Source organism: Microcaecilia unicolor, chromosome 11 (assembly GCF_901765095.1).
Source record: "Microcaecilia unicolor chromosome 11, aMicUni1.1, whole genome shotgun sequence".
NCBI lineage: Eukaryota > Metazoa > Chordata > Amphibia > Gymnophiona > Siphonopidae > Microcaecilia > Microcaecilia unicolor.
Genome location: NC_044041.1, coordinates 77,109,230 through 77,136,861, shown reverse-complemented (window position 1 = coordinate 77,136,861; position 27,632 = coordinate 77,109,230). Strand labels below are relative to the sequence as shown.

Below are 27,632 nucleotides of genomic sequence, written 5' to 3'. Positions count from 1 at the left end.
GATTGATTGTCTGTCACTTATGTGACATATGTTTGTTTTTATTGGGGGGGGGGTGAGGGAACAATGATTGTCTGCTATTGGAGTGGACCTTTTGAGTTACATGCATGTGTGGTTTGGTCTGCACATTTCTCCCTGTGTTAGGGTGGTTGACATTGGGATGACGTAACATATGTCAAGAGATCTTTTTAGATATATCACTTTTCTCGCTTTTTTATTCCTTTGGAGGGTTGAGTATAATAGTGGAGGGTGTAGATATGTGATAGGTCCTTATGTGGGACATAAGGTACTAGATAAGTTGGATAGGTTGAGAGCTGATGACATGGAAGAGGGTAACTTGTGTGGAGCGGCAAGTTGGAAAGGTAGGTTTTAAGATTTCTTGACCTTTACAAATTTGGACACTTCCTCATATGTGGGAGTGAGCTCTCTGTGGGACAGATGAATGGAGAGGTTGGTGGTTGGGACAATCCTTCTCAGGGGTGTATATATATATATAGCATCTGGGCAGCATACCTTGGTGCTATTGCTTAGGCTATGCTTAAACTTGTCTCCTGGAACATAGGGGGTGTTTCATCAACTATTAAACACAGCAAAATTCTACAAGCTCTGAATAAACAAAAAAACTTCCACAGTATTTTTGCAGGAGACACATATTGGCTCCGTAGAACGCAGTAAGCTGAAGAGATGGTGATTATATAGAGGCACTTATGGTAGATAGGAAAGTGGGGATGATTATTCTTTTTTTTGTAAAGAACTGGCAGTGGAAAAGTATAAAGTAATGATGGAAGTTGGGCGTCATTATGTTATAGCTCATGTCACAGTAGAGAGACAGCAATTATTATTGCGTAAGCTCTATGTCCCAAATACCTATGTCATGAAGTTTTACAAACTACTGTTGAATCATCTGCAAGAGTTTGATAATCTTCCAACCATACCTGGGAGAGATTTTAATCAAGTTCTTGAACCAGATAAAAGCCATCCACAACCCCGAGATATATATGATCCTTCCAAAGGCATTCCCTTATTGTGGACCTTTTTGGATGTGTAGAGAGTCCCACATCCACAAGAGCATGACTAAATCAACTCAGTTGCATACTGACTATCACTTTGTGGCTCAGAATCTGTTTTCAGATGTGCACTCTGTAGTGATTTGGGTAGGGTCAGACTAATCCTCGAAGGCCCTATCAGTGTAAATGATCAGTATCAATATATTACTTATATACTGCAATATTCCACCGAAGGGGTCCATGGCGGTACAACCAGTCATTATAAATACAGTACAATTACATCAATAGAATATTAAAATTACAAGCTAAATTCAAGCTAAAAATAACCTCAAGTGAACAAAAAAAATGTTAATTTTTTAAAGAAAAAGCTGATAAGATTCCTATCTAATACCTACAGGAAGCGAGTTTCTGTAAGAAATTGCAGAAAACGAAAAAATGGAATAAACTATCCTCGAGAATCTAACTCCTCTCATGGCCGGGGCACGTAGGATTTGTAAACTCTGTAATCGCACAGAATATCCTGCAAGAGCTTTATTTAGATATGAAGTTTCGTGAATTTTTGACTGTTAGGTGGCATGACTTTGCGAGGAATACCATGGAGCACAGAGACCAACCTATTTTATTATGATAAATAGCAAAAGTGAGATATTGGCTTACTCCAGTCACAAGAAGGGACCAGGAGCTTCTTGAATTAGAGTGACAGGTTAGGCAGGATCACCAGGTCTATGGTGTGAATCTATCCTCCCATAATAAGGCCCAATTCCTAGCAATACAACTAGCTTTAAGGCGGACAGGATGATCATATTTTTATTATAAATGCAATCTTTTCTGCTATGGCAATAAAGGGGGAAAATTGCTGGCTAAACTAGCTACAATATGGCAGGGAAATCATAGGGTCACTCAGATGAAAAATAGTTCTAGGATACAAGAGAGATCCAACCAGGCAATTAGTAATGTCTTCAGAGATTTTTATACTTCATTCTGTTCAAATCTACCTGGCGGGGAGCTGGATGTTTACTTCTCCAGCATGGGCTTGCCCACCGTGGATGAGAGGGATAAACATTTGTTTAATCTACCTATTTCAGATAATAAGATTTGTTGGGCCATACAACAAAGTTCCTTGCATAAGATACCTAGGCCTTATGGATTTCAGGGGCAGTTTTATACAGTGCATTTTTTTCTAGTCAAAACAGTGCCGGTACTCAAATTCCAGGCCATCCTTCAGGGGTGGGTTGATCACTGAGGAACCCACCCCACAATAAGTAGGCACCTTGCAACCAGTCACAGAATCTATGAAAAGGCAGCACTGGGTGTGCAGAACCTGGGCTCTTTCAATGTATACAAGAGATAAACAAAAAAGAAAGAAGAAAAAAAAAAAAGAACAGAAGATTCACATAGGCTAAGTGTATTTTTTACAAGATAGAACATTTAAGATTTAAAATGATGGGTGAAAGTTTAAATATTAAAAAGTATGGGTCAATGAGGAATACATGCCCACCATAAGAAAAAAATGCCTGGCTCATATATATAGCCTGAATGGTGGTGACATGTTTATCTGACAGATCCATTACTCAAATCCCTTTGAGATCTATGTAAGAATATTTTTCAGAAACATTTGGAGTTGGGTATAAAAGATTGTCTATGAAGAACCCCCTCCATTAAATATAATATTGATACTGGGATTAGAGGCACTTACATAGAAACATAGAAAAATGTAAGCAAATAAAGACCATATGGCCTATCCAGTCTGCCCATCCATGCCATCTACTCTCCCTATCACTCCCTTAGAGATCCTATGTACTTGTTCCAAGTTCTCTTGAATTCAGATACTGTTTTAGTCTTCACCACTTCCACTGGGAGCCCATTCCACAAATTCACCACTCTTTCTATGAAGAAGTATTTCCTCAGGTTACTTCTGAGTCTGTCCCCTTTCACCTTCATCCTATACCCCCTCGTTCCAGAGCTTCCTTTCAATTGAAAGAGACTTGCCTCCTGTGCATTTATGCCACATAGATATTTAAATGTTTCTATCATGGCTCCCCCTCTCTTGCCTTTCTTCCAAAGTATACATATTGAGATCTTTAGATCTGTCCCCATACGCTTTATGACGAAGCCCACTGACCATTTTAGTAGCCGCCCTCGAGATCGACTCCATCCTGTTTATATCTTTTTGAAGGTGTGCTCTCCAGAATTGTACACAATATTCTAAATGAAGTCTTACCAGAGTCTTATACAGAGGCATTATCACCTCCTTTTTCCTACTGGCCATTCCTCTCCCTATGCACCCAAGCATCTTTTTAGCTTTCGCCATCGCCTTATCTACTGTTTGGCCATCCTAAGATCATTATATACGATCACACCCAAATCCTGCTCCTCTTTCGTGCACAAAAGTTCTTCATCCCCTAAACTGTACCGTTCCCTTGGGTTTTTGCAGCCCAAATGCATGATCCTGCATTTTTTAGCATTAAATCTAAGCTGTCAAATTCCAGACCATTCCTCTAGCTTCGCTAAGTCCTTCCTCCTGTTGACTACCCTATTGCAGCTTTTGATATCATCCACAACGAGACAAACCTTTCCAGACAGCCCTTCAGCAATATTGCTTACAAAACTGTTAAAAAGAACCGTCCCAAGAACCAAACCTTGAGGCACACCATTGGTAAAATTCTTTTCCTCAGAATGCGTTCCATTTACCACTACCCTCTGTCGCCAGGGGAGCTCTTAATCAGGTCACTTTAGTAAGGCAAAGTCTCTTAATAGTCTATAGTGCTGAACTGCAGGAATGTCAATTTAGGACTCTCTATAGGGCATACTTTTCACAGGTACAGCACAGGGTGGGCCTGGTGGCCACTCTTGTGTACTTAAAGTACAATACAGCATGCAATACTCTCGTTCATGCATTTTGGACCTGTACTAAAATCAAATAATTTGGGGCTCCATTATTCAACTTGATTGGGCAACCTCTTTGTATCCAGGCTTGGAGTTTCTTATTTGGGAAAACAGGCCTTCCATATCACAGGGAAAGGTACCAAAATATTTATTGTTAAGGTCATTACTGTGGGGGAAAAAATGCATACTCCAAAAAAGAAATTTGGCAAGCCCTGCCCTCTTTCTGGAATTGGCAGAATACTTTTTATACTTTGTTATTGATGGAACTTCAGGTTGCAAGAAACACCCTTAAATGGAGGAGAAAGTTCCTGCAAATTTGTGACTTTTATATTCAGCCCTTCTTCTTGAAAGTGCATGATCTTGAACAAACTGGGAGGGGAGTTGGGACATATGTGAAATGGATTTTCCCAATACTGTCTAATCTCAGTTCATCTTATGGGGTTTGTGTGAGTATAGGTGGGGAGGGGGATAGGGTTGATTTGGTTACCTGTATAGGGCTATCAGAGTCAAAGTATGCAAGGTGAAAGATTTGGGTGTTGGCGTTGGGTAATGTGGTGAATTTATATGTAAAACATTCTTTTGTATATGTTTATACATATTTTCTTGGATCTTAGTGCTGTCTTTGACCTGGTGAGTTATTCCCTCCTTATTGAAAAGCTTGTTTCTTTAGGTATTGTGTAGTTCTGTCCTAAGCTGGTTTTCTTCTTTTTTGAGAGTCCACACCTTTTTAGTCATGCTCCTGCACTGCAATGTGGGCATTGGTAATTCCGACTTTCTTTCCATTTCCCTAAGACAATCAGAACTGCCGCTGCCAATGAACAAGCAACCCTTCTTTCTAGTTCTCTGGCTGGGCATTGGCTGGTGCAGTGCACTGGGGATGAATACAGAAGTACGCCAAGTTGTCCAATTGCCCTGGGAGGAATCAGTAACACTCAGGAGGACCAGCTGCCTGCCAGTGCCTGAAAACATATATCTGAACAAAAGAGAGGCATTTCAGCATTTCCCAAAACATTAAGAATTGAACACCATAGTTCATGGGTGATGCCTCTTCTACTACTGCCCTCCCAGGTCCAATTCCTCTTCCTCTACATAGTTATACTCTGAAGAAGAAACTCTGCAATCATCCTCAGATTTGTGACTGCACAATACTGTGAACATGGATGATGCTTTCTCACTGAGCACTGCTTTGTGGATTAATTACCCATTTTTATTACATTTTAGAAATGCAACAAAGACTCCGGCTGGCACAAAGAACAGATATTACTGAACCCTCTGACTAGAGTGTGCCTGCACTAAAACAATAGCAAATGCAAAGGGCTATGATTCCTTCCTTCTCTGAAATTTGAATTACAGTTTCAGATCTTTTCCCCCAGAGAACAGGATATAAACCAGTCTGAATACAGCATGTAGCTTGTCAAGTCACTACAGCCTCCACCTGGAGCAACAGTGCCTGCTATAACCCTAATGCAAAATAAACACATACCTGCAAACTCTATGTAGTGCGACCAGAGTTGCACGCACAAATCTGGGCGTATTCTGATTCACGCACGCAACTCAATTGGTTAACAAGCCAATCAGTGCCAATAAATGGATATTAACAAGCAATCAGCGGCACTACAGTGATACCTCGGTTTTCGTCTATAATCCGTTTGAAAACAATTGGCGAAATCTGAAACCAACGAAAACCGAGGCAATAAGAAATTAATATAAAATGATTACAAAAGACTACTGTAAAGAATAAAGGAACATTTATTTAACATGGCATTTACTTCCAAAAGAGGCCAGTTTTATCACAGTTGAAGACTTGTTGGGGGATGAATCCTTCAGCCTCTTGGCGTATTATTGTTTGGAAGGGGAATCCCCCACCATAAGGACCTTAGGTATCAAGGCACTATCTGGGGTCCACTTGCCTTCTTGGTCTTTTGGCACTAGGACCAGTTTCAGAGTCAGTGGACCCATATCGCACAAGAAAGTTGTCCAAAGAGGTCTGTTTCTGCCACCTCTTTAAGATTTGCCTAAAATGGGGCAAGACCTTATCATTAAACAAGTTGCAGACACGGCCTGCAACAGCTTTGTCTGGGTGATTTTTCTCCACAAACCCCTGTACTTTACTCCACATGGAGAAGATGTCCTTAATTTCTGAGGAAGGCACATTCTCCCGTCTCTTCCTCCTCATCTGAAGCAAATTCTTCATCTGCCCTCTGTTGCACTTCTAGGAGAAGGTCTTGCAGCTCTTCAGTGGTGAGCTCTTCACTGTGGTCATCCACCAACTCTTCCACATCCTCACCATTCACCTCCAAACCCATGGACTTCCCCAAATAAACAACTGACTGCACCACATGTGTAGGGTCATCAAACCCTTCTAAATCTCTCTTATGCACACATCCCGGCCATAATTTCTTCAAGCCAGAGTTCATCGCCCTGGATGTCACTCCCTGCCAAGCCTTATCTATGAGGCTAATGCAGTTGAGAATGTAGAAATGGTTTTTTCCAGAACTCTCTTAAGGACAATTCTGTATCTGATGTCACTTCAAGGTACCTTTGAAACATTGCTTTTGTGTACAGTTTCTTGAAATTGGAAATGACATTCTGGTCCATGGGCTGGACGAGTGGTGTGGTATTAGGGGGCAAGAACTTCACTGTGATAAAACTGAACTCCTCCAACAATGTGTCTTCCAAACCTGGAGAATGTGCAGGAGCATTGTCCATTAACAGGAGGCACTTAAGGGGAACTGATTATCCTGGAGGTATTTTTTCACACTCGGGCCAAACACTTCATTCATCCACGCAATGAAAATTGGCCTCGTGACCCACGCTTTCTTGTTTGCCCTCCACATCACACACAATTTACTTTTAATCACGTTGTTTCTGCTAAACACTCTAGGAGTTTCTGAATGGTACACCAGTAAGGGCTTCACTTTACAATCACCACTAGCATTACCACACAACAAAAGAGTTAGCCTATCTTTCATAGGCTTATGTCCTGGCAGTGCCTTTTCCTCCTGTGTAATGAACGTCCTCTTTGGCATTATCTTCCAAAAGAAGCTAGTTTCATCACAATTGAAGACTTGTTGGGGGATGAATCCTTCAGCTTCTATGTAATCTTTGAATTCGGACACACATTTTTCGGGCCCAGACTTGTCCAAACTTGCACCTTCGCTGTGCCTAGTGACACCGTGTATACCAGTGCGCCTTTTCAATTTTTTGAACCAGCCTCTGCTGGCCTTAAAATCACTAAGTAAACTAGCACTCGTCCCAGGCATTTTCTTAATGAGATCGGCATACAACAGTCTGGCCTTTTCACATATGATGGCCTCAGAAACAGAATCGCCATCTAACTGTTTTTGACTGATCCAAATTAATAATAACTGTTCCACATCTTCAATTGTTTCTGATCTTTGTTTCATTAGCACATTCACGCCTTTCGCTACATTAGCCTCTTTTATTGCTACCTTTTTTGCCACGATGGAACTTATCGTGGATGGCGACTTCCCATACATGCGGCCGATTTCGGCAATCTTTATGCCGTTCTCGTATTTTTCAATGATTTCCTTCTTCAACTCTATCGTGTTCCTGGCCTTCTTCTTCGAAGGGCTGCTGGCTGTGGAAACTTTTTTTGGACCCATGATGGAGCTAGGGGTGATGATCACACAACGAGAAATGACACCACAGGAGAATGCCATAGAACGCCACAGGAGAACGCAAAATTAGCAGCGTGGGCACGCTGATGAAATCTGAGGCAACTGCTGAAAACCGAGACAAATGTTTCGAAGAAAAAAATGATGAAAACTGAAAACGACGATAACCGAAGTCAACGAAAACCGAGGTACCACTGTAATTGCCTCTAATTAAAGTTTACACACACTACTTGCTAAGTGTATTCTATAACATAGTCTATGTAAATTCTACCATGCAGATCTCAAAACTGGGCGTGGTCATGGGAGGAGCTTGGGTGGGTGGTGGGCATTCCTGAAACTTACACGCAGTGTTATAGAATAACCTGTTCCATGCCTAAACTTAGGCGTGGGCATTTACACCAGCTTTTCATTGGTATAAACGACTGCACCTAAATTTTAGTCATGTGGACAGTGCTACGCGTATTCTATAAGGGTTTATAGAATATATGTAGGTGTGTTTTTAATCAGCGCTGATTTTTTTCAGTGCCAAATATAGAATCAGGCCCATAATACGGTCTCTGGGGTGCAGCTGCAGAGGTCGTTGGCCAATTGAGAGTCATATTTAAGTCTGGGAGTAATAAAAGGGGCAGAACGCTCTCAAGTCAGTTTGATCACATTCTTTGAAACAGAGTCTTGTCCAAGGATTTGGTACCTGAAACTTCTAGAAGGCAAAAATGAAAGTGTAATAAATGTAACACTGCACTAAAAACCCCTTTACAGTACTTACATTGGCACATAGAGCATTGTGGAGGAGCATTTACGATATGATGTCTAAGTCGGACTTTGGACGTTTTGCGCTAAAACTCCAAAATTCGAATAGGAAATGTAATCATTTTCAAAAAAGCAAAACGTCTCTATTTTTTTTTTAAATACCATTTCAAACAAGGTTTTGTGCTCTTTGCATTTATCTTTTCAGGTCATTTTTGAAAGAAAAAAACCCCACAAGTGAAAAATGTAGAAAATCAAGCCATTGGGATGTAGGAGGGGGTAGCATTTTTAGCAGACTGGTTCCCTTGTAGTGCTATAGAAATGCTAAATAGTAGTAATAGTAGTAGTCCCCAGACATCCCAGGAGAGCAATGGGGCACCCTAAGGGGCACTGCTGTGGATGTCATATAAATGCTCTTAGGTACACATCTCATCACTGCTCCCTTATCTTGTCTGCTGAGCCCTCCAAAACCCACTACCCCCAATTGTACACCACTACAATAGCCTTTATGGGTGAAGGGGCACGTTTATGTGGGTATAATGGGGTTTTAGTGAGTTTTGGAGGGCTCACAGTTTCCATCACAAATGTAACAGGTAGGGGGAGGTATGGCCTGGGTCCACCTGTCTACAGTGCACTGCACCCACCACTACACTACTCTAGGGATCAGCATGCTGCTCTAATGGACCTAGCTATAACATCTGAGGCTGTCATAGAGGTTGGTAACTACTATTTTTATTCACATTTTTTGGGGAAATGGGAGGAGGGTCATTGTCCACTTGGGGAGAAAAGGGGGGGTCATCCCTGATTCCCTCCAGTGGTCATCTGGTCATTTAGAAACATAGAAATATGACAGCAGATAAAGGCCAAATGGCCCATCCAGTCTGCACATCCTCCATAACCCTTACTCTTCCTTTTCCTAAGGGATCCCACATGCTTGTCCCATGCTCTCTTAAATTCTGATACAATCCTCGTCTCCACAACCTCCACCGGGAGGTCATTCCACGCTTCCACCACACTTTCCACAAATAAATACTTTCTTAGACTCCTCCTAAGCCTATTTCCTCTTAACTTCATCATATGCCCCCTCATTCCAGAGTTTTCCTTCATTTGAAAAAGGCTCACTTCCTGTACATTAATGCCCCTGAGATATTTAAATGTTTCTATCATATCTCCTCTTTCCCTCCTCTCTTCCATTGTATACATGTTGAGGTTCATAAGCCTGTCCTTATATGTTTTATATCCAAGACCACTTACCAATTTTAAAGCCGCCCTCTGGACTGACTCCATCCTGTTTATATCTTTCTGTAAGTACGATCTCCAGAATTGCAAACAGTACTCTAAATGGGGCCTCACCAGACTTATACAAGGGCACCATCACTTCTTTCTTCCTGCAGGTCATCCTCTCCTTATGCACCCAAGTATCCTTCTGGCTTTGACCATCGCTTTTTCTACCTGTTTGGCCACTTTAAGGTCATCAGACACAAATCACCCCCAAGTCCCGTTCTTTCTTTGTACACTGAAGCACTTCACCCCCTATATTATACCATTCCCTCGGATTCTTGTGACTCAAGTGCATGACCCTGCATTTTTTAGCATTAAATCTTAGTTGCCAAATATCAAACCATTCCTCAAGCTTCGCTAGGTCCATCCTCATGACATCCACACCCTCCGCGGTGTCCACCCTGCTGCAGAGTTTGGTATCATCCGCACAGAGACAAACCTTACCAGACAGCCCTTCCAAAATACCACTCACACCGATGTTAAAAAGAGCCAGCTCTAGGACCGATCCCTGTGGTACTCCTCTGATAACATCCCAAGCTCCTCTGTCTCCTTCCGTTCAAACAATTTTTAACTCAGTCAGTTACTCTAGGTAACTCAGTTTATTTATGAGTTGCCTTGTGTAACCATGTCAAAGGCCTTGCTGAAATCCAAATACATCACATCCAGAGCCCTTCCCACGTCCAACTGTTTGGTCACACAGCTGAAAAAATCAATCAGATTCATCTGGCACGACCTGCCTCTAGTGAAGCCATGCTGCCTCTGGTCCTGCATTCCATTCAATTCGAGAAACCTCACAATTCTCCACTTTAGAAGCGTTTCCATTAGTTTACTCACCACCGAGGTCAGACTGACAGGTCTGTAATTCCCAACCCCCTCCTTACTTCCACTCTTGTGCAAAGGGACCATATGTGCCCTTCTCCAGTCCTCCAGGACCACACCAGTTTCTAAAGAAGCACTGAAGAGGTCAGTCAGCATACATCAGAGTTCCTTGGGCACCCTCGGATGTATCCCATCAGGCCTCATTGCTTTGTCTACTTTTAGTTTAGCTAGCTCCTCACGAACACTGTCATTTGAGAACAGATTTTGATTTACCATACATCCATCCCCTTTTGCATTTGTTTTCTGCGGTCCTACACCCGGCCTTTCATCCATGAACACAGAACAGAAATAATTGTTAAGCAGTTCAGCTTTACCCTTATCAGCTTTCACATATTCCTCTCCTTCTACTTTGAGCCTCACAATGCTATTTTGGCATTTCCTCCTGTCGCTTACATATCTGAAAAAGTCTTATCCCCCAATTTTACCGTATTAGCTATCTTTCTTCCATTTGCCTTTTTGCTTTCCTGACAGCTTTTCCAGCTTCTCTTAGCTTATCCAGATATTCTCACCTGTCTTCTTTCTGAGTCATCTTATACCGTATGAAGACTGACCTCCTTTCCCTTACCTTTTCGGCTACTATGTTTGAGAACCAGAGCGGCCTTCTTTTCTTCTTTCCTTTATGTAATTTGTTAACATAAATGTTAGCTGCCTTTAAAATAGCTCTTTTCAGTCTTGTCCACTTCTGTTCTACATCCTTCAGCTGTTCCCATCCTGCTAACTCTTCTTTGAGAAATTCCCTCATCTTGGCAAAAGTAGTTCTTTTGAAATCCAGGACCTTCAATCACAAATAAGCTCTCTCCTCTGTTTTAATATTGAACCACACCATTCGGTGATCACTAGATGCCGAATTGTCTCCCACCGTGACATCAGAAACATTCTCTCCGTTTGTAAGCACCAGGTCCAGAATAGCTCCATCCCACGTTGGTTCTGTTACCCTTGTAGGGAATCCAAGATCCCTTTGCTTCTGGACGACCCCTCAGCAGGAACGCCCCAATCAACATCCAGCATATTAAAATCACCTAACAGTACTACTTCCCCTTTCCTAGCAATCTTGTGGTTGTCTTCAATTAAGTCTCTGCCCATTTCTTCTGACTGTGAAGGTGACCTGTACATTACTCCGATGTAAATACATTTTCCTTTTCTCTCTTTATCATTTAGGCCCCCTATACCACTGTCCCCTCCCCCCAAAAGACACTGATAGTTACACTCAGTCATCAAAAATCGTATAAAACACTTAGGGCCCTGTTTGCTAAGGTGCACTAGCATTTTTAGCACGCTAGAGACACCCATATATTCCTATGGGTGTCTCTAACGTTAACGCATGCTAAAAACGCTAGCACACCTATAGCGCAGCTTAGTAAACAGGGCCCATAATTGGATATCATACTTAAAATCTATTTCTTATAAAATATATAATAAGCCAAGGGAAATTTCCAAAAACTGACTAGCTGGATAAATGGGGCTGTTTGCATACTCCCTACTCTTTGTGCAGGCAAAACTGTACCCAGATGGCTGCCAGGACTTATTACTTAGCTTTGGTAGCAGGTCTTCACTGCTACCCCCTAGAAACATCTACCCCCAGGTGAATGGTTAGATGGGTTCCGTGCATTCACAGATCACGGAAGGGGGCTTTGAGTGAGGAGAGCACCCCCCCCCCCCCCCACACACACACCCCTGAGATTTACTTACAGACACAGTATTACCTAAATCAGGTCTCCTAGTCAGATCCACACAATCAGTGTGTTCTCAACAGATTGCATCTCAGCTCTATGAACAAAGAACATATCTGAAACTCTGGGACATTTCCATGAACTTCCTAAGCTCATCAGCATCTCTTACACAGACTTAATGATCATCACTCCTAATTAAGCTGCAGGTGCAGCCTAATCAGAATCCCTCCTCCCTGGAAAACGGCAGAAGATAGAAAAGAAGAGGCTGTTTTAAATGTGTTCTTCGGGTGATCTGAGAAAGTCAGTTAAATTCTGACTGTCCAGTTTTGCTAATTATCTGCACCAGGGCTGCCAAGGGGGGGGGGGGGGAAACAAATTCCCCGGGCCAAGCCTCCAAGGGGGGCACCTAGGCTTGAGCCTGGTGTCAGCAAGCTTCTTCCTGCCTGCTGTCTCTGTTCTGTACCCAGGTCTGAAGCCAGATTGACATGGGTCTAGCAAATTACTTTCAATTAGTCAGTCGAGTTGACTACAGACTGTCCATTCTATAAGTTTTGCCAGGAAAGGAATGTTAGAGACTGGTCGGTAGTTTTCAAGCTTGTCCTGGTCCAGTGGGCTCTTTTTCAGTAGGGGGCGCACCACAGCTCTGTTTAGTGTTGTTTAGTTCTGTATCCCTGTGTCCATTTCCTGAACCCTCCCAGTCCTAGAGGTGCCAGGTTCTGTATAGGAGGAGTAGCCAATGGTTAGAGCACTGGTCTTGACATCCAGAGGTGCCCAGGTCAAATCCCGCTGCTGCTCCGTGTGATCTTGGTCAAATCACTTAACTCTCTATTGCCTCAGGTACAAATTTAGATTGTGAGCCCTCCAGAGACAGGAAAATACCCAGTGTACCTGAATGTAACTCACCTTTAGCTACTACTGAAAAAGGTGTAAGCAAATAAAAAAAAAAAATAATAAATATCCTGTGCTCATCACCTGAACTCTCCTGTCCTAGAGCTGACAGGCTCTGCATCCTTGTCCATCCCCTGAGCCCTCCAGTCTTAGAAATTACAGTTTCTCTATCTCTATGTGAGTATTCTTTGCCAGATTGTCCCATTCAAGCCAGATCTTTACTAAACAGAGCTTTCCTAGAAGGAGTTTCCTTCTCTTTGCCAGCATAAGAACGTCGTGTTCACTTCATGTCAACGAGATGGGCATGGATTTGTAGTTTCCAGGAGGAGTGTGCCCTGTGCTGGAGACACATCTCTATGCCTGGCCTGCAGCTGTCCACCGTTATTTTTAGAAAAGGGATTTCTTGCTAACAAGGCAGATTAATTGATGAACAGGAAAAAGTGGATAAAGTCTCTGTTTTGTATTCTGGTGGTGCCCAACAGAGTCTGGAAGCAGAAGAGAGCAACGCAGGGAGGTCGTACTGCTCCAGGAAAAATAATTCTTTTTGTCTGGTGTTTGAGATGAGCTCTAGGAAAGGGATGCAGGGTGAGAAAGGCTGCATAGCAGAACTGCTGTAATGCTCCCTTCCCCTAGCTGGAGCTCAGTGATCTTATAATTGAAATGTATGAATCACAGGCCTGAATGTGTGAACCTGTTACCTATATCCCTCCTCTGGCCTGGTCAGTCAGGAATGGTCCAGCTGGCACCTCCACCAGGCCTTCAAGACATGTATTATGTGAGGAGTTGAACTTTCTGACTGCAAATCTTTTTGTTTGTTTAAACTCACACAAAGCCCACTGTAAGCAGCAACACTTGCCTCACTGCTGACATTGGTTAGAAAGTTAATTCAAAGGCTCATGGATCATACTCAGGCTATGAGAATACAATAGTTAAGCAACAGTCTCCATCTGAAGTTTGCTGGGCTCAGTCCAGCTCATTTCCTCCTGAATCTTGCTGGGTTGGGCTTTACTAAATCAAGCTGGTATGGATATGTTGGCCACAGAACAATTTTGGCTACATCCACAGTGATTCATTTCCCAGTAATGGAAGACACCAGCACCTCATAAAGCAAACTTAGAAAAGTTTCCAATACTGAACCAACTAAGCCCCAAAATTTCAAAGTTTGCTTTATGTGGCAGTTCATCCTTTATGAAAGGTCCTCACATTCTTTATATCTGAAGACGTTTGTCCCTTTGAGTTTATATCTGAACATCCTCACAAAGATGTGTGTGTGACAGAGTACTGGTGAAGGTGCTCTAATGCTCACTGCCAGTGATGTAGCCAGTCATTCAAGGTGTATGTGCTGCATATGCACCTCCTGTTAGTCGATTACTATTAATGGTGCCATGCTGCATTCCCTTCCGTCTGCTTCCCGTCTTCTGCATATGGCCAGGATCTTTCACTTACCTTCCTGGCCCCAAAAAACGGTCACAATTCCCTCCCTCCCCCCATGCCTTAAAACCACCTCCAGTCTTTGCCCGGGGAGCGCCGGTGGCGGTAGCACTCATAAGCTACCGGCAGCCTGCACTGGGCCTTTCTCTCTGAACCATCCTGCCCCTCCTGACCCAACTTCCTGTTTTCTGAAGGGCGGGACGGTTCAGAGACAAAGCCCCAGTGCAGACCACAGGCAGCCTATAAGTGCCGTTGCCACTAATGCTGCCTAGGAAAAGATTGAAGATGATTTGAAGGTATGTGAGAACTTTGCAGGGTGGAAAGGGATATTGGAATGTAAACGGGGTGGGGGTTGGGAGGGAGGAAATTCTGAGAGCTTTATGGACTGGGAAGGAAACAGAAAGATAAGGGACTGTAAACTGTGGTGGGGGGGGGGGGGGGTGAGAGAGGAAATTGCCAGAGCTTTGTGGGCCAGGCTACAGATGCACTTCCTGTTGAAAATTCCTGACTAAACCACTGCTCACCACCCTTCTCCACAACTGCCTCCTATATCTCTCCAGTATTTCACACACACAGCCATCCTTCTCAGCTCAGAGTCAGCTGCTACCAGAAGGTATAATTAGACCTCTCTGTGCTTATACTATCACAGAAATCCAGTCTTAGGAACACAGATGTCACATATACAAATACAGCAGAAAGGATTCAGAGTCTTCACCCTTGTAAGAGTCAAGCTCTCCTCCTCCTATTGGAAAGCTGGGTTTAACTCATCCATGACTTGCTGGGGGGAGAGGGAGGAGGATCACAGATTACCCCAGTGGAATCTACCCAGTTTTCAATGAGTAGAGAGTTGTTGTTTTTTTTTGTTTACAACTCAGGATGCTGAAACAACTGTCCTGTGGTTCTTTTACCGATCCTAAACACCTTGGAGGATTAAGCTTCCTGCACCCTCCAGCTTCACCCTTATCAGCTTCAGGAGCTCAGAAGCAGAACCTACAATACTAATATTCAGTAAATCTGCAGTCACTGTTAACCACCTGGGGTGTGTCTTACCAGCAGCTGAATAAATGCCAAGTCAGAACATTTCACTATATCTACTACCATCAATCAAGCAAGCAAACCCCAAAGCTTGCCAGAAACTGTAGCAGGAACCTCCTTCTTTCCAGCAGCAATGGTCTTACCCAGATGAGCTGCAAGAAGTCAACTAAAATGGTACTGAAATGGTGCACTTGCTTCTCAACCTCCTGAGCCTTCCCCATGGCAGAGGAGAGGTTTACAACTTACTGTACTTCATAGGGTGATGCTACTGAAGTTCACTGAGATGGATCATGTGGTGGGTCAGATAACAGTGCCACTTGTCCATGAACAGACAAGAAAATAATCCCTGAGGCTTATCGAAAGAGACCAAGGCACAAGCTACTGGACTACTGCACCAGACCACCCAGCTGCAAGGCTGAGGGTCCAGGTTCTAATCACATCACAGCCATTAGTGCCTGAGACCCCAATTACACAGCCACGGAAAGCATGCGACTCCTGGGTAGCATGGACTAATGATGTCCAATGGAGTACCCACTCAGATTTTGAATTTGGGAAGCTCTGCATTAGTTATTGTGTGACCTTCAGCAAGTGATCTAACATCTCAATTCATGCTTTGATTTTTAGTAGATCTGAAGGGATTTTAGACTTATGCAAGCTACTCTACACAGCCCTTCCAAGGGAAAAAAAAAAACATCATTTTTAATAAAGTGGGGATAAAACCCCTAAAAGTTCAAAAATGTTATAACTTTATGGTTATTTGAATTTCAGATTTATTGACTTGCCTTTCCAAGTCTGTACTCAATTTTACAATTGTACAAGAGGCAACAAAGAGTAGATTGACTTGCCCAAGATAAAAAAAAAAGGTGCCTCAGTGGGACTGAACTGCATCTTATCTGGATCACCACCTGAAGACAGACTATGCCAGCGAGACACTGTTACACTCAGCATAGCTGTCCTCTGATGTACAGATAATATCAAGTGGCACAAAAAAACTCAGATACAGCACTGCGATGTACACCTATGGTACAGTGAAGTGTGTCCACACGGTACATGTTCTGTGTATCTGTACTATCCCGTAATCTGAGACATGTTTGAACAATCATATATAAATCAAAAATCGCCCTACCCCGTGTGTCTTTTAGAAAATGCACCATCAAACATGGAAAGCTCCATATCGGTGTACATTCCCATTAGAATTTCATCATCGGTCCTTCTCTCCTTTTTGCTGTATATCCACTATAAGTGTTTGCTATATATTCTAAATCCAGATAGTTAAATATGAATACTATATGAATATTTCAACTGAATATAAAAATGTATATCATATAAACAACAAAAAGAGAGAAGGACCGATGATGAAATGCTAATATTGAAGATACACAGGTATGGAATGTTCCATGTCCGATGGCTCATTTTCTGAAGACACACTGAGTGGGGAGATTTTTCGGTTTGTGTATAACTGGGTATGTGTATAGCGGATGTGCATGGCTCAGAGGTTGTAAGTATGCAGAGCACACATGCATGACTTGGTGTGTGCATCTGGTGCATGTGCCTGGTTGGGTGTACGTGTGTGGTGTTTGTGCCTAACTGGGTGTGTACATACAGTGCATTTTTTTTCTAGCGAAAAAGGTGCCGGTACTCAAATGCCAGGCCACCTTTCAGGGGTGGGGTGGAACCCACCCCACAATAGCCAGGTCTCCTGCCACCAGTCACAGAATCTATGACAACACAGAATGTGTAGGTAGAGCCTGAGCTTTTTCATTAAAATATGAGAACCATGGGTCAATTTTAGCAGACAAAGGAAAAGGTGCCGGTACTCAGTACCCTCAAGTACCCCATCCCCTCAAAAAAAAAAGTCCTGTGTGTGTGTGTGTATATATATACATATATATATGCATTGCATACAGTTGGAGGGGTGTACACATGCAGTGTGACTACCTGACTGAGTGTGTGCATATTGTGTGTATGCCTGGCTAGGTGGGTGCTGTGTGTGCGATACATGTCTGTCTGGTTGGGTGTGTGGTGTGCATGCCTGGCTCAGCACAGTTTTTGTTCTGAGTGGGAGGATCCTCATTTGTTTGGAGATATTTTGGTACACCGGATCAGCAGTGTTCACACTTCCCTTTCATGACATTTCAGCACTTGCTGGGTGCAGCTGTGCTCCTAATCACAAGGGCTTTTGTTTCTCAGCTCTGTCTACCAGTGACGACCTTTCTGCTGCCTCATATTACCAGAGCTGCCAAATAACCCCACTTTGGGTTGGTTCTGCCTTTCAGACATTTCCTCTTGATGCATCTTGGAAACTGTAATGCTGATTTCTAATAGAAGCAGCAGGACTATAAATCCCACAGTACACTAGGACTGGAAGGTCAAATCCCAGGGATAGCCTATTGTCTTCTTGCAAGAAGCAGCAGGTCATCACAGCAGCTCTGTATCGGTGGTTGAAGAAGAGAGGGGGGAGAGGGCCAGAGCTCACCTGGGATCTGTGGCACTGCAAAGGACTGAAATTTACAGATGTTTCCTATCTGATGTCGGTATAGCAACTATACAAGGTGGAGGAGCACCAATTCCTATGATTATAACACAGAAGGCCAAGGAGTAGGGCGAAAGGTTGGCACTTCCAAAATCACAAGGGAAACGTTATCAGTCCAAAAAAGTGATGTTTATTGAAGATACATCAAACAGACTTGACACAGCAGCTGTGTTTATTGAAATGTAGAGATAAAGGACTGCATGCGAGTACTTAACAAGTGCACCTTGGATATCTCAAGTACCTATTTTTGTGTAGAAGTATATCTCTACATTTCAATATCCAGACTCTTGAGGCAGGCATCTTGAGTGCCAAAACACAGCTGTTTGATGTATCTTCAATAAAACATCCCTTTTTTGGACTGATAATGCTTCCCTTGTGGTTTTGGAAGTGCCAACTTCGTGCCCTACTCATATCTGCTGTCACCTTATTAATCAAAAATGCAGCAATTAGCTTTATTCTTTTTCTATTTTAGGGGGATGGAGGTGTTAAAGATAGCAACCCCCATCAAGAGCGTTCTGATCAATGAGTTCTATCCCAAAAAAAAAAAAATCCCACATAAGAACGTAAGAATAGCCATACTGGGTCAGACCAATGGTCCATCTAGCCCAGTATACTGTTTCCAACAGTAGCCAACCAATCCAGGTCACAAGTGCCTGGCAGAAACTCAAATAGCAGCAACATTCCATGCTATCAACCCCAGGGAAAGCAGTAGCTTCCCTATGTCAGTCTCAATAGGAGAAGTAAATCAAAGAATCAGACCAGTAGCAAAAAGCACTCATGCCAAATCACAGTGAAAGGAGGGAAGAGGGTGAGTGGGAGGTGAAGAGAGGGGAGAAAAAAAGGACAGAGATCAGAGCAAGGCTGGATAAGAAGGAAAGAGGGGAAGGGAAAACTGGAAGAAAAGAGAGACTTGAAGCATTATTCATTTAAAGAGAGACTGAAGAATCGTGAACAAAGCACTGCAGCCAACAAAATGCAAATGATTCACACAAACATAAGAGGATAAGGGAGGGGATGTTTGGGTGGTTTTGGAAAATACAAGGGAAAGTATGAGAAAGCCCTGAACATAGTAACTAGATCATACAAATCTTAATATTCTCCCCCTTTGTCTTCCCCACATGGCTGTCCTGTAGTGTGACCTAACACCCTATTTGCTGCCATGACATTCCCCCCCCCCCCCCCCCCAAGGTGGCTGCACCATCCTCATGAAGCAAAACCTTATGAATAAGTCTTGATTTATCTTTAGCATACACACACACACAACACTTTTCAGTTCTATTTTAGAACTCTTCCCCTCCCCATTTCCCATCATTCAGCACTTTTTCTATTACAGATTATTAGTCTGAGACCACTTGCTCTTAAGCCTATCCTACCAACTTCTACTTTCTGTCCTTGGTCGGGTGGCTGGGGAGGAGCCCAAGAGGAAGGACGTGACAGGGGTGGTTCCTTCTAGAGTAAAGCAGGCTACAATTACTGAATAGCAAATGGTCAGCATCTAAATCCATCTCATCCTTTTGGGATTTATTTTTAGACCACCTCTGTTTCACCTCTGTTTTCTTTCTCTTTTTTTTTTTTTTTTTTTTTTTAATTTCCATCCCCACAGTACATATATCAGTCTAGTGATGGGGTTCTCAAATCCAGTCCCTTGGATACAGTTACCCAGTCGGGTTTACAGATCATCCACAATGAATATGCATTGGGTAGATCTGCCCACAAGGAAGGCAGTGTATGCAAATCTGTCTCATACATACTCATTGTGGATATCCTGAAAAGGGAAAGGGGGAAGGGATTTGATATATCGCCATTCTGTGGTACAATCAAAGCGGTTTACAAATTATATACAGGTAAAACATGTTTGGCTGAGTGTGTGACCCAAGAACTAGTGCCTGCATGGGGGCAGGATTGAGATTCTGATGAAGATCAGCACCACAGCACTTCCCCTCCCCCTTACTTACATTTGGGATCCAGACATGACTTATTTCTCTTGTGTATTCCATATGTGAGAACTTTAACACCATGGCAAGGGGAGCCGGAAAACTGGGAGCTGCAGAAACAATTTGCTACAGACCCACTCAACAACCTAGAGTCACTCATCCCACTCAGAAGCAAGTTGTAATAGAGTCTTCACAGCCCAAATCAGCCTCATCAGACTTTTTGAGACCCAAAAATACAACTATTGTCCTTCTGACAGTGAGGGTTTGCCAAAGAACACATTCCAGCGTTATTGCAAAGACTTTACATCTATGGCTGACTCCAGAAATGGGTCATATTGAAATGTCCCTTGAACGTCCACAGCGCTGAAGTGTTGATCTGAGAATTGCCCTCTAGTCCCCCCTGCACTAGACCATTCAGGAGCTGCCATGGGAGTTTGGGACACCTTGATAGACTGTGGTGGGATGGGAGGGAACAGGAGATGTCTTGGTGATCATCTTCAAACACATTTTTCAATGCAATTGTTCTTGTCTCCTGCAGGCACACAGGGCTGCACAGCCTCAGGGAGAGTTTCAGCTTTGCAGACTGTCTGAAACATCTCTTTGATAAAGCCTGCAGAAGTATAAGGAGCTGTCAGTGACCTGGAACTCCTGCTGCTTCCACTGCTTGGTAGATGGATCTGAATCTAGCCAGCTCTTTCATTATAAAGGCTGAAGACTTTGGCATAAGAACATAAGACATACCATGCCGGTGCTTAGGGAAAATTCAGATCCCTGATGAACTGTGATGGTGGCATGTCAGTGCTCCTGAGAGACTCCAACAGCCAACAGACCATCCAAGAACAACAGTGCAATTCATGGACAATGCTACCACTGCAAATCATAGGAAATCTGTCTGTGCTCAAAGGACATTTACTTATACACTTACACATGTAAGTGCTAGCAGGACACCTATGTGGAGTGGAGGAGTGACCTAGTGGTTAGGGTGGTGGACTCTGGTCCTGGGGAACTGAGGAACTGAGTTCAATTCCCACTTCAGGCACAGGTAGCCCCTTGTGACTCTGGGCAAGTCACTTAACCCTCCATTGCCCCATGTAAGCCGCATTGAGCCTGCCATGAGTGGGAAAGTGTGGGGTACAAATGTAACAACAATAAAATAAATAAAAAATAATGGGCTGACGCTCAGAACCAAATGTGGGTGCTAGAGGTGATTTTGCAATCGATTAGCACCCGCATTAGTGAGTGCAGAATGCTCAGAGGCTTTAGCACAGGAAACAATGAGTATTCCAAAGATTAGTGCAAATAGCAAGCTAATGTTGCCAAACAGATGTTAATAAGGTAATTTCCTATTCCCTCCCAATGCTCAGAGAACAGCGCACAAAACAAAGCCACCTTGTTGCTGAAAAAATTATGCCAGCTTGGAGCAGACGTTAGGGTGTCTTTAAAATCTGCCCGGTTTTATATTTTTGGATGCAGAAGGAAGCCTGTGCAAGCCCCTAAGCACTTGTAGTGAGACGAATGTGTGAGTCAGAGCAAACCCAGAAGTGAAAGCATACATTGGCGCCTGTTTCCTGTGCTTAAATATAAGCCTTCCAGGTTAAAAAAGTTTTTGAAACAATTATATTTAAAAGGTGCAGAAAACAGACACCAAACTTTCGGGTGTGCCAGGCGCATGTGCACAGGACCTAAGCTTACTGCAAAACTCTTCTGTGCACGCACCAAGCATGTCCCCCCCCCTTGCTTTCGCTTTTTCAGTGCACATATAATTTGAATACCGTTTCCTTTGAGCATTGGCGAGCTAGGTTTCTGCACTGTTGGCTTACTGTGGAAGTTCTGAGCAGCAGCCCATAAGAGCATTTGCAAGTGGCATAAAGAGTAAACGTAAGGGGGCGTTCATATGGGTGGAGCATGGGCAGGCAATGGGCAGGGCTCCCACTTATGCACGTAACTTACAGATTACTGTAAACTATATGTGTCCTTGCTGCATTTGTGCAGCTGTGGTTATGCCAGGTCTATGGCTGGTGTAACTGCAGGTATTTAAATTGTAAGGTATGCTGATGCTGGGTTACACTAGTATTCTGCCAGGTGCTCAAATGCTGCTATAGCAGAGGTTCTCAACCCAGTCCTCGGGCCATAACTAGCCACTGTTTTCAAATTATATTGTAGTGATAGGGTGGATCAAATTGGTGGAGGGGTAGCATTGTATGTTAAGGAACGCCTTGAATCAAATGGATTGAAAATTCTACAGGAAACAAAACACATCTTGGAATCCCTGTGGATTGAAATTCCATGTGTGAAGGCGAAAATGATATATTCTGAGTATTAAAAAAGGAGGGAGGAAGACCAAATGACAGCCGGCATGGTTAAAAAGTAAGGTAAAGGAAGCTATTAGAGCTAAAAGAAAATCCTTCAGAAAATGGAAGTAACCAACTGAAAATAATAAGAAACAGCATAAGCAAGGTCAAGTCAAATGCAAAGCGCTGATAAGGAAGGCAAAGACAGACTTTGAAAAAAAGATTGCGTTGGAGGCAAAAACACATAATAAGAATTTTTTAGGTATATTAAAAGCAAGAAGCCGGCAAAAGAATCAGTTGGACTGCTAGATGACCGAGGGATAAAAGAGGCGATTAGGGAAGACAAAGCCATAGTGGAGAGATTAAAATAATTCTTTGCTTCAGTCTTCACCGAGGAAGATACATGTACCAGAAATGGTATTCGAAGCTGACGTGTCGGAGAAACTGAATGAAATCTCTATAAACCTAGAGAATGTAATGGGGCAATTTGACAAATTGAAGAGTAGTAAATCTCCTGGCCTGGATGGTATTCATCCCAGAGTACCGATAGAATTGAAAAATGAACTGGTGGAACTATTGTTAGTAATATGTAAATTATCTTTAAAATCAAGCATGGTACCGGAAGATTGGAGGGTAGCCCATGTAACGCAAATATTTAAAAAAGGTTCCAGAGGGGATCCGGGAAATTATAGACCTGTGAGCCTGACGTTGGTGCTGGGCAAAATGGTAGAGACTATTATAAAGAAGAAAATTACAGAGCATATTCAAAAGAATGGATTAATGAGACAAAGCCAACATGGATTTAGTGAAGAGAAATCTTGCCTCACCAATCTATTACATTTCTTTGAAGGAGTGAACAAACATGTGGATAAAGGTGAGCCGGTTGATATTGTGTATCTGGATTTTCAAAAGGCATTTGACAAAGTACCTCATGAAAGACTCCAGAGGAAATTGGAGAGTCATGGGATAGGAGGTAGTGTCCTATTGCGGATTAAAAACTGGTTAAAGGATAGAAAACAGAGAGTAGGGTTAAATGGTCAGTATTCTCAATGGAGAAGGGTAGACAGTGGGGTTGGAATGCTGCTTTTTAACATATTTATAAATGATTTACAGATGGGAGTAACTATTGAGGTAATTAAATTTACTGACGACACAAAGTTATTCAAAGTTGTTAAATCACGGGAGGATTGTGAAAAATTACAAGAGGACCTTATGAGACAGGGAGACTGGGCGTCTGAATGGCAGATGACATTTAATGTGAGCAAGTGCAAAGTGGTGCATGTGGGAAAGAGGAACCCGAACTACAGCTACGTAATGCAGGGTTCCACATTAGGAGTCACCAATCAAGAAAGGGATCTCAGCATCATTGTTGATGATAAGTTGAAATGCTCTGCTCAGTGTGCTGCAGTGGTTAAGAAAGCAGATAGAATGTTAGGTATTATTAGGAAAGGAATGGAAAACAAAAATGAGGACATTATAATGCCTTTGTATCGGGCCATGGTGCAACCACACCTTGAATGTTTTGTGCAATTCTGGTCGCCGCATCTCAAAAAAGATAAAGTGGAATTAGAAAAGCTGCAGAGAAGGGCGACAAAAATGATAAAGGGGATGGGACAACTTCCCTATGAGGAAAGGCTGAAGCATCTAGGGCTGTTCAGCTTGGAGAAGAGACGGCTGAGGGGAGATATGATAGAGGTCTATAAAATAATGAATGGAGTGGAACTGGTAGATGTGAATCGTTTGTTTACTCTTTCCAAAAATACTAGAACTAGGGGGCATGCGATGAAGCTACAAAGTAGTAAATTTAATACGAATTGTAGAAAATGTTTCTTCACTCAACATGTAATTAAACTCTGGAATTCATTGCCAGAGAATGTGGTAAAGGCGGTTAGCTTAGCGGGCTTTAAAAAGGGTCTGGCTAGCTTCCTAAAGGAAAAGTCCATAAACCATTATTAAATTGACTTGGGATAATCCACTGCTTATTTCTTGGATAAGCATCGTAAAATGTATTGAGCTTTTCTGGATCTTGCCAGGTATTTGTGACCTGGATTGGCCACTGTTGGAAACAGGATACTGGGCTTGATGGACCTTTGGTCTGTCTCAGTGTGGCAATAATTATGTACTTATGTAATATGCATGAATTAAATTTGTATGCACTGCCTCCATTGTATGCAAAGCTATCTCATACATATTTATTGTGGGTATCCTAAAAACCTGACTGGCTAGGTGTGTCCCATGGACTGGGTTGAGAACACCTGTGTTACAGAATAGGTTCTCACTGCATGGCTTCTGAGTGCCTAAATGGAGGTACCCACTTATAGAATTGCCTTTTTAGTGTGGCTGCAGGAATGATGGTATTTCGAGTCAGGCACTTACACCCAAAACCAGAAGAACCAACAGCTAACAGAAGAATGTGCCAGTGACAAAGTTACAGAGGTGGCATTGGACATGCACAGAAACATAGGATATGATGGCAGCTAAGGTCCATAAAGACCATTCAGTCTGCCAAATTTCTTTCCTATTATGATGTCAGACTCCAGCTTAGGTTTTTCCTCTTTATTCTTTGGCAGTAGGGATTCTATGCACTTATCCCATTTGCTGTTATCTGTTTAAGGAACTTTCACCAGCGCACCTTAATCCATTCACAGAATGGAAAACCCCCAGATTACACCCATCCTATCTCAGACAGCCTGAAAATCCTCTGCATTACAATAGACAGTAACTTAACACTGGAGAGCCAAGTGGCATCCACTACAAAGAAAATGTTCCACTCAATGTGGAAACTCAAACGCTTGAAACAATTCTTCCTGAGGGAAACATTTCGCAACCTGGTACAATCAATGGTACTAAGCCATGTAGACTACGGCAATGGAATTTATGCGGGATGCAAAGAACAGACCTTAAAGAATCTTCAGACCGCTCAAAATATGGCAGCTAGACTTATATTTGGAAAAACTCAATTGAAAGCGCAAAACCCCTCCGCGAAAAACTACACTGGCTCCCAATCAAAGAACGCATTGCCTTCAAAATCTGCACCCTGGTTCACAAAATTATCTACGGTGAAGCCCCGGGATACATGACAGGTTTGATCGACTTACCAACTAGAAACACATCAGAATCAACACGAACATATCTAAATCTGCACTACCCAAGCTGCAAAGGCCTCAAATACAAATCAACTTACGTATCCAGCTTTTCCTACATAAGCACACAACTGTGGAACACATTACCAAAAGCCTTGAAAATGACGCACGACCACCTAAACTTCCGGAAATCACAAAAAATTCTGGAAATCACTAAAAATTACCTGTTTAAAAAGGCTACTGATCCAACCTAAATGCCTGATCACTGCGACACAACAAAACTTAAGTACGTAATGGACATAACTCAATTCTTCCGTTGTATGATCCCCTAATTGTGGCTGTGCCACACAAACTTTATCTTACGACAACATCACTTTGTATTTGTTCTTACCGGCGTCAGCAAACGCCTCTCCGGTACCATGTAAGCCACAAAGAGCCTACAATGTGGCTTACATGGAGTGGCCTAGTGGTTAGGGTGGTGGACTGTGGTCCTGAGGAACTAAGTTCAATTCCCACCAGGCACAGGCAGCTCCTTGTGACTCTGGGCAAGTCACTTAACTCTCCATTGCCCCATGTAAGCCGCATTGAGCCTGCCATGAGTGGGAGACACTTAAAGGTGAAGGGGATAACAATATTGGTATTTTACACCTGACACTTTATTGTGCTTATAGAGAAATCTTATAAGCTAATTTAGTTTGGGCATGGGGGGAGGGGCAGCACCACAGAAATGTTGCTGATGCTAAGGCTGAATTGGTCCTCTTCCTCCTCTGCCAATACTTCCTCACCAAAGGATATTGGATATTGCAGGAGTTTGAAACCCAACTCCCTTCCCTTACACCTGGGCTGTAAACCAGGCCCACATCTGGATTGTAAGGTCCCTGAGGAAAGGACCTACAACTTTCTGCTTTCACTTGCTTATTATATACAGTACCCTGTACACTCATGGTGGCACTGAACAATTGATATTTATATTCTTCGTGCTCATCTTAACCATGGCTTGAAGTGGCAGTCCATAAGAGGGATGGGGGTTTATGATTAATCTTTCCAAGATATAAAGAGCTCTCTCAAACTCTCCTCCCTTCAACTTCCTTCACAAACCCTTGGATATTTCGCTGTTTCAGTAACAAAAGCTCTCGATCCGTCCCATCTCAGCCTCCCCCTTCCCTCTTTAACCAGGCACCATCCATCAACCAGTCACATCAGCCACAGATCTGAACGGAACAACTTTCAGGGCTTTAAAACGGGACATCCCCCCCCCCCCCCCCCCCCTCAATCCTTCTCTCTAAAGCCCCTGCTCATATGTCTTAAATAATAGTTTAAAAATGGGTGGATGCTCACCCCATTTCCTTCCAGCGACGTTTTAATTTCTTCTTCCCCTTTTCTGTGTATGGCTCCTTCTGAGGATCTGCCTGTTTAAGATTTATCCTTTCAGGTTTGTTAGTTTCCGAAAAAAAAAAAAAAAGATATTTTCCGAGGCCGAGTTACAAAAAAAAACAAAACCCCCAAACAAACGAGAAATCCGAAAGCTAGGATCGGAGCTCGGGAACTCCAGGGCTTCTAATTACGACGAACTTTAGAACACTTTTTCCAGGGAAATGTTGCAATATCTTGTCCGGCCAGTTTAATTTCCCGTTTTGTTCCCCCCTTTTTGGTTAATGATTGCTTGTATAATCCAGACCCGACTCTCCGTTTTTTTTTTCCTTTCTGCTGCTTCACACATCCATCGGAGCTTTAACAAAAAAAAAATATATATATATATATTTATTTTTTGTTCTTGTGGCAAGAGTGTAAAATGGTTTTATACGGTTCAGTTCCTGACAATTGCGGAGCCTGGCAAGGACGATCGCCTCCCACTTCCCCCCTTTTTTTCACCGCATCTTCTTTGTTCTTTTCTCTCTTTACTCCTCCCGGATCCCTGTTTCCTTCCCCGGCACTCCAGCCCATCACAGCCCCCTCTACCTCCACTCCCACCCCCCACCCCTACTTGCCTGTTTTTCCAATGGGCTGAAGGGCTCAGTGTCTCCCCCTGCTGGGTTTTCAGGCAGCCACCACAGGCTAAATTTATCATTACAAAAAAAAAAATCCCTTCTAAGTTCAGTTCATCAATTTTCACTTTTACTTCTCAGAAATGTTATTTCAAATAATTTAATTTTGCTATGAATGTATATGAAAGAGGAGCCAACGTACAGGAGCCGGAACTGAAGTCTTCACAATTGGCGTTGCTTACTTCTCACTTCCCCTAATTCAAACTCTGTTTGTGTCTGTTATTAAGGGGTCAATTTTTGGTGCCGGGAAATACACCTAAAAAAGGTGTTTGCTGCAGCTAACATTC

General features: G+C 42.8%; 1 protein-coding gene across 1 annotated transcript in view; it reads right to left on the bottom strand.

The window, feature by feature from the left end:
• HOMER3 (homer scaffold protein 3) overlaps positions 1–27,263 on the bottom strand; it is a 66,234-nt gene extending 38,971 nt beyond the window's left edge. The window contains exon 1 of the mRNA XM_030218630.1: positions 26,639–27,263. Coding sequence (XP_030074490.1) covers positions 26,639–26,643 — 5 coding nt within the window. The 5' untranslated portion in view covers positions 26,644–27,263. The remainder of the gene's footprint in view (positions 1–26,638) is intronic.
• Between the last annotated feature and the right edge of the window lie 369 nt (positions 27,264–27,632).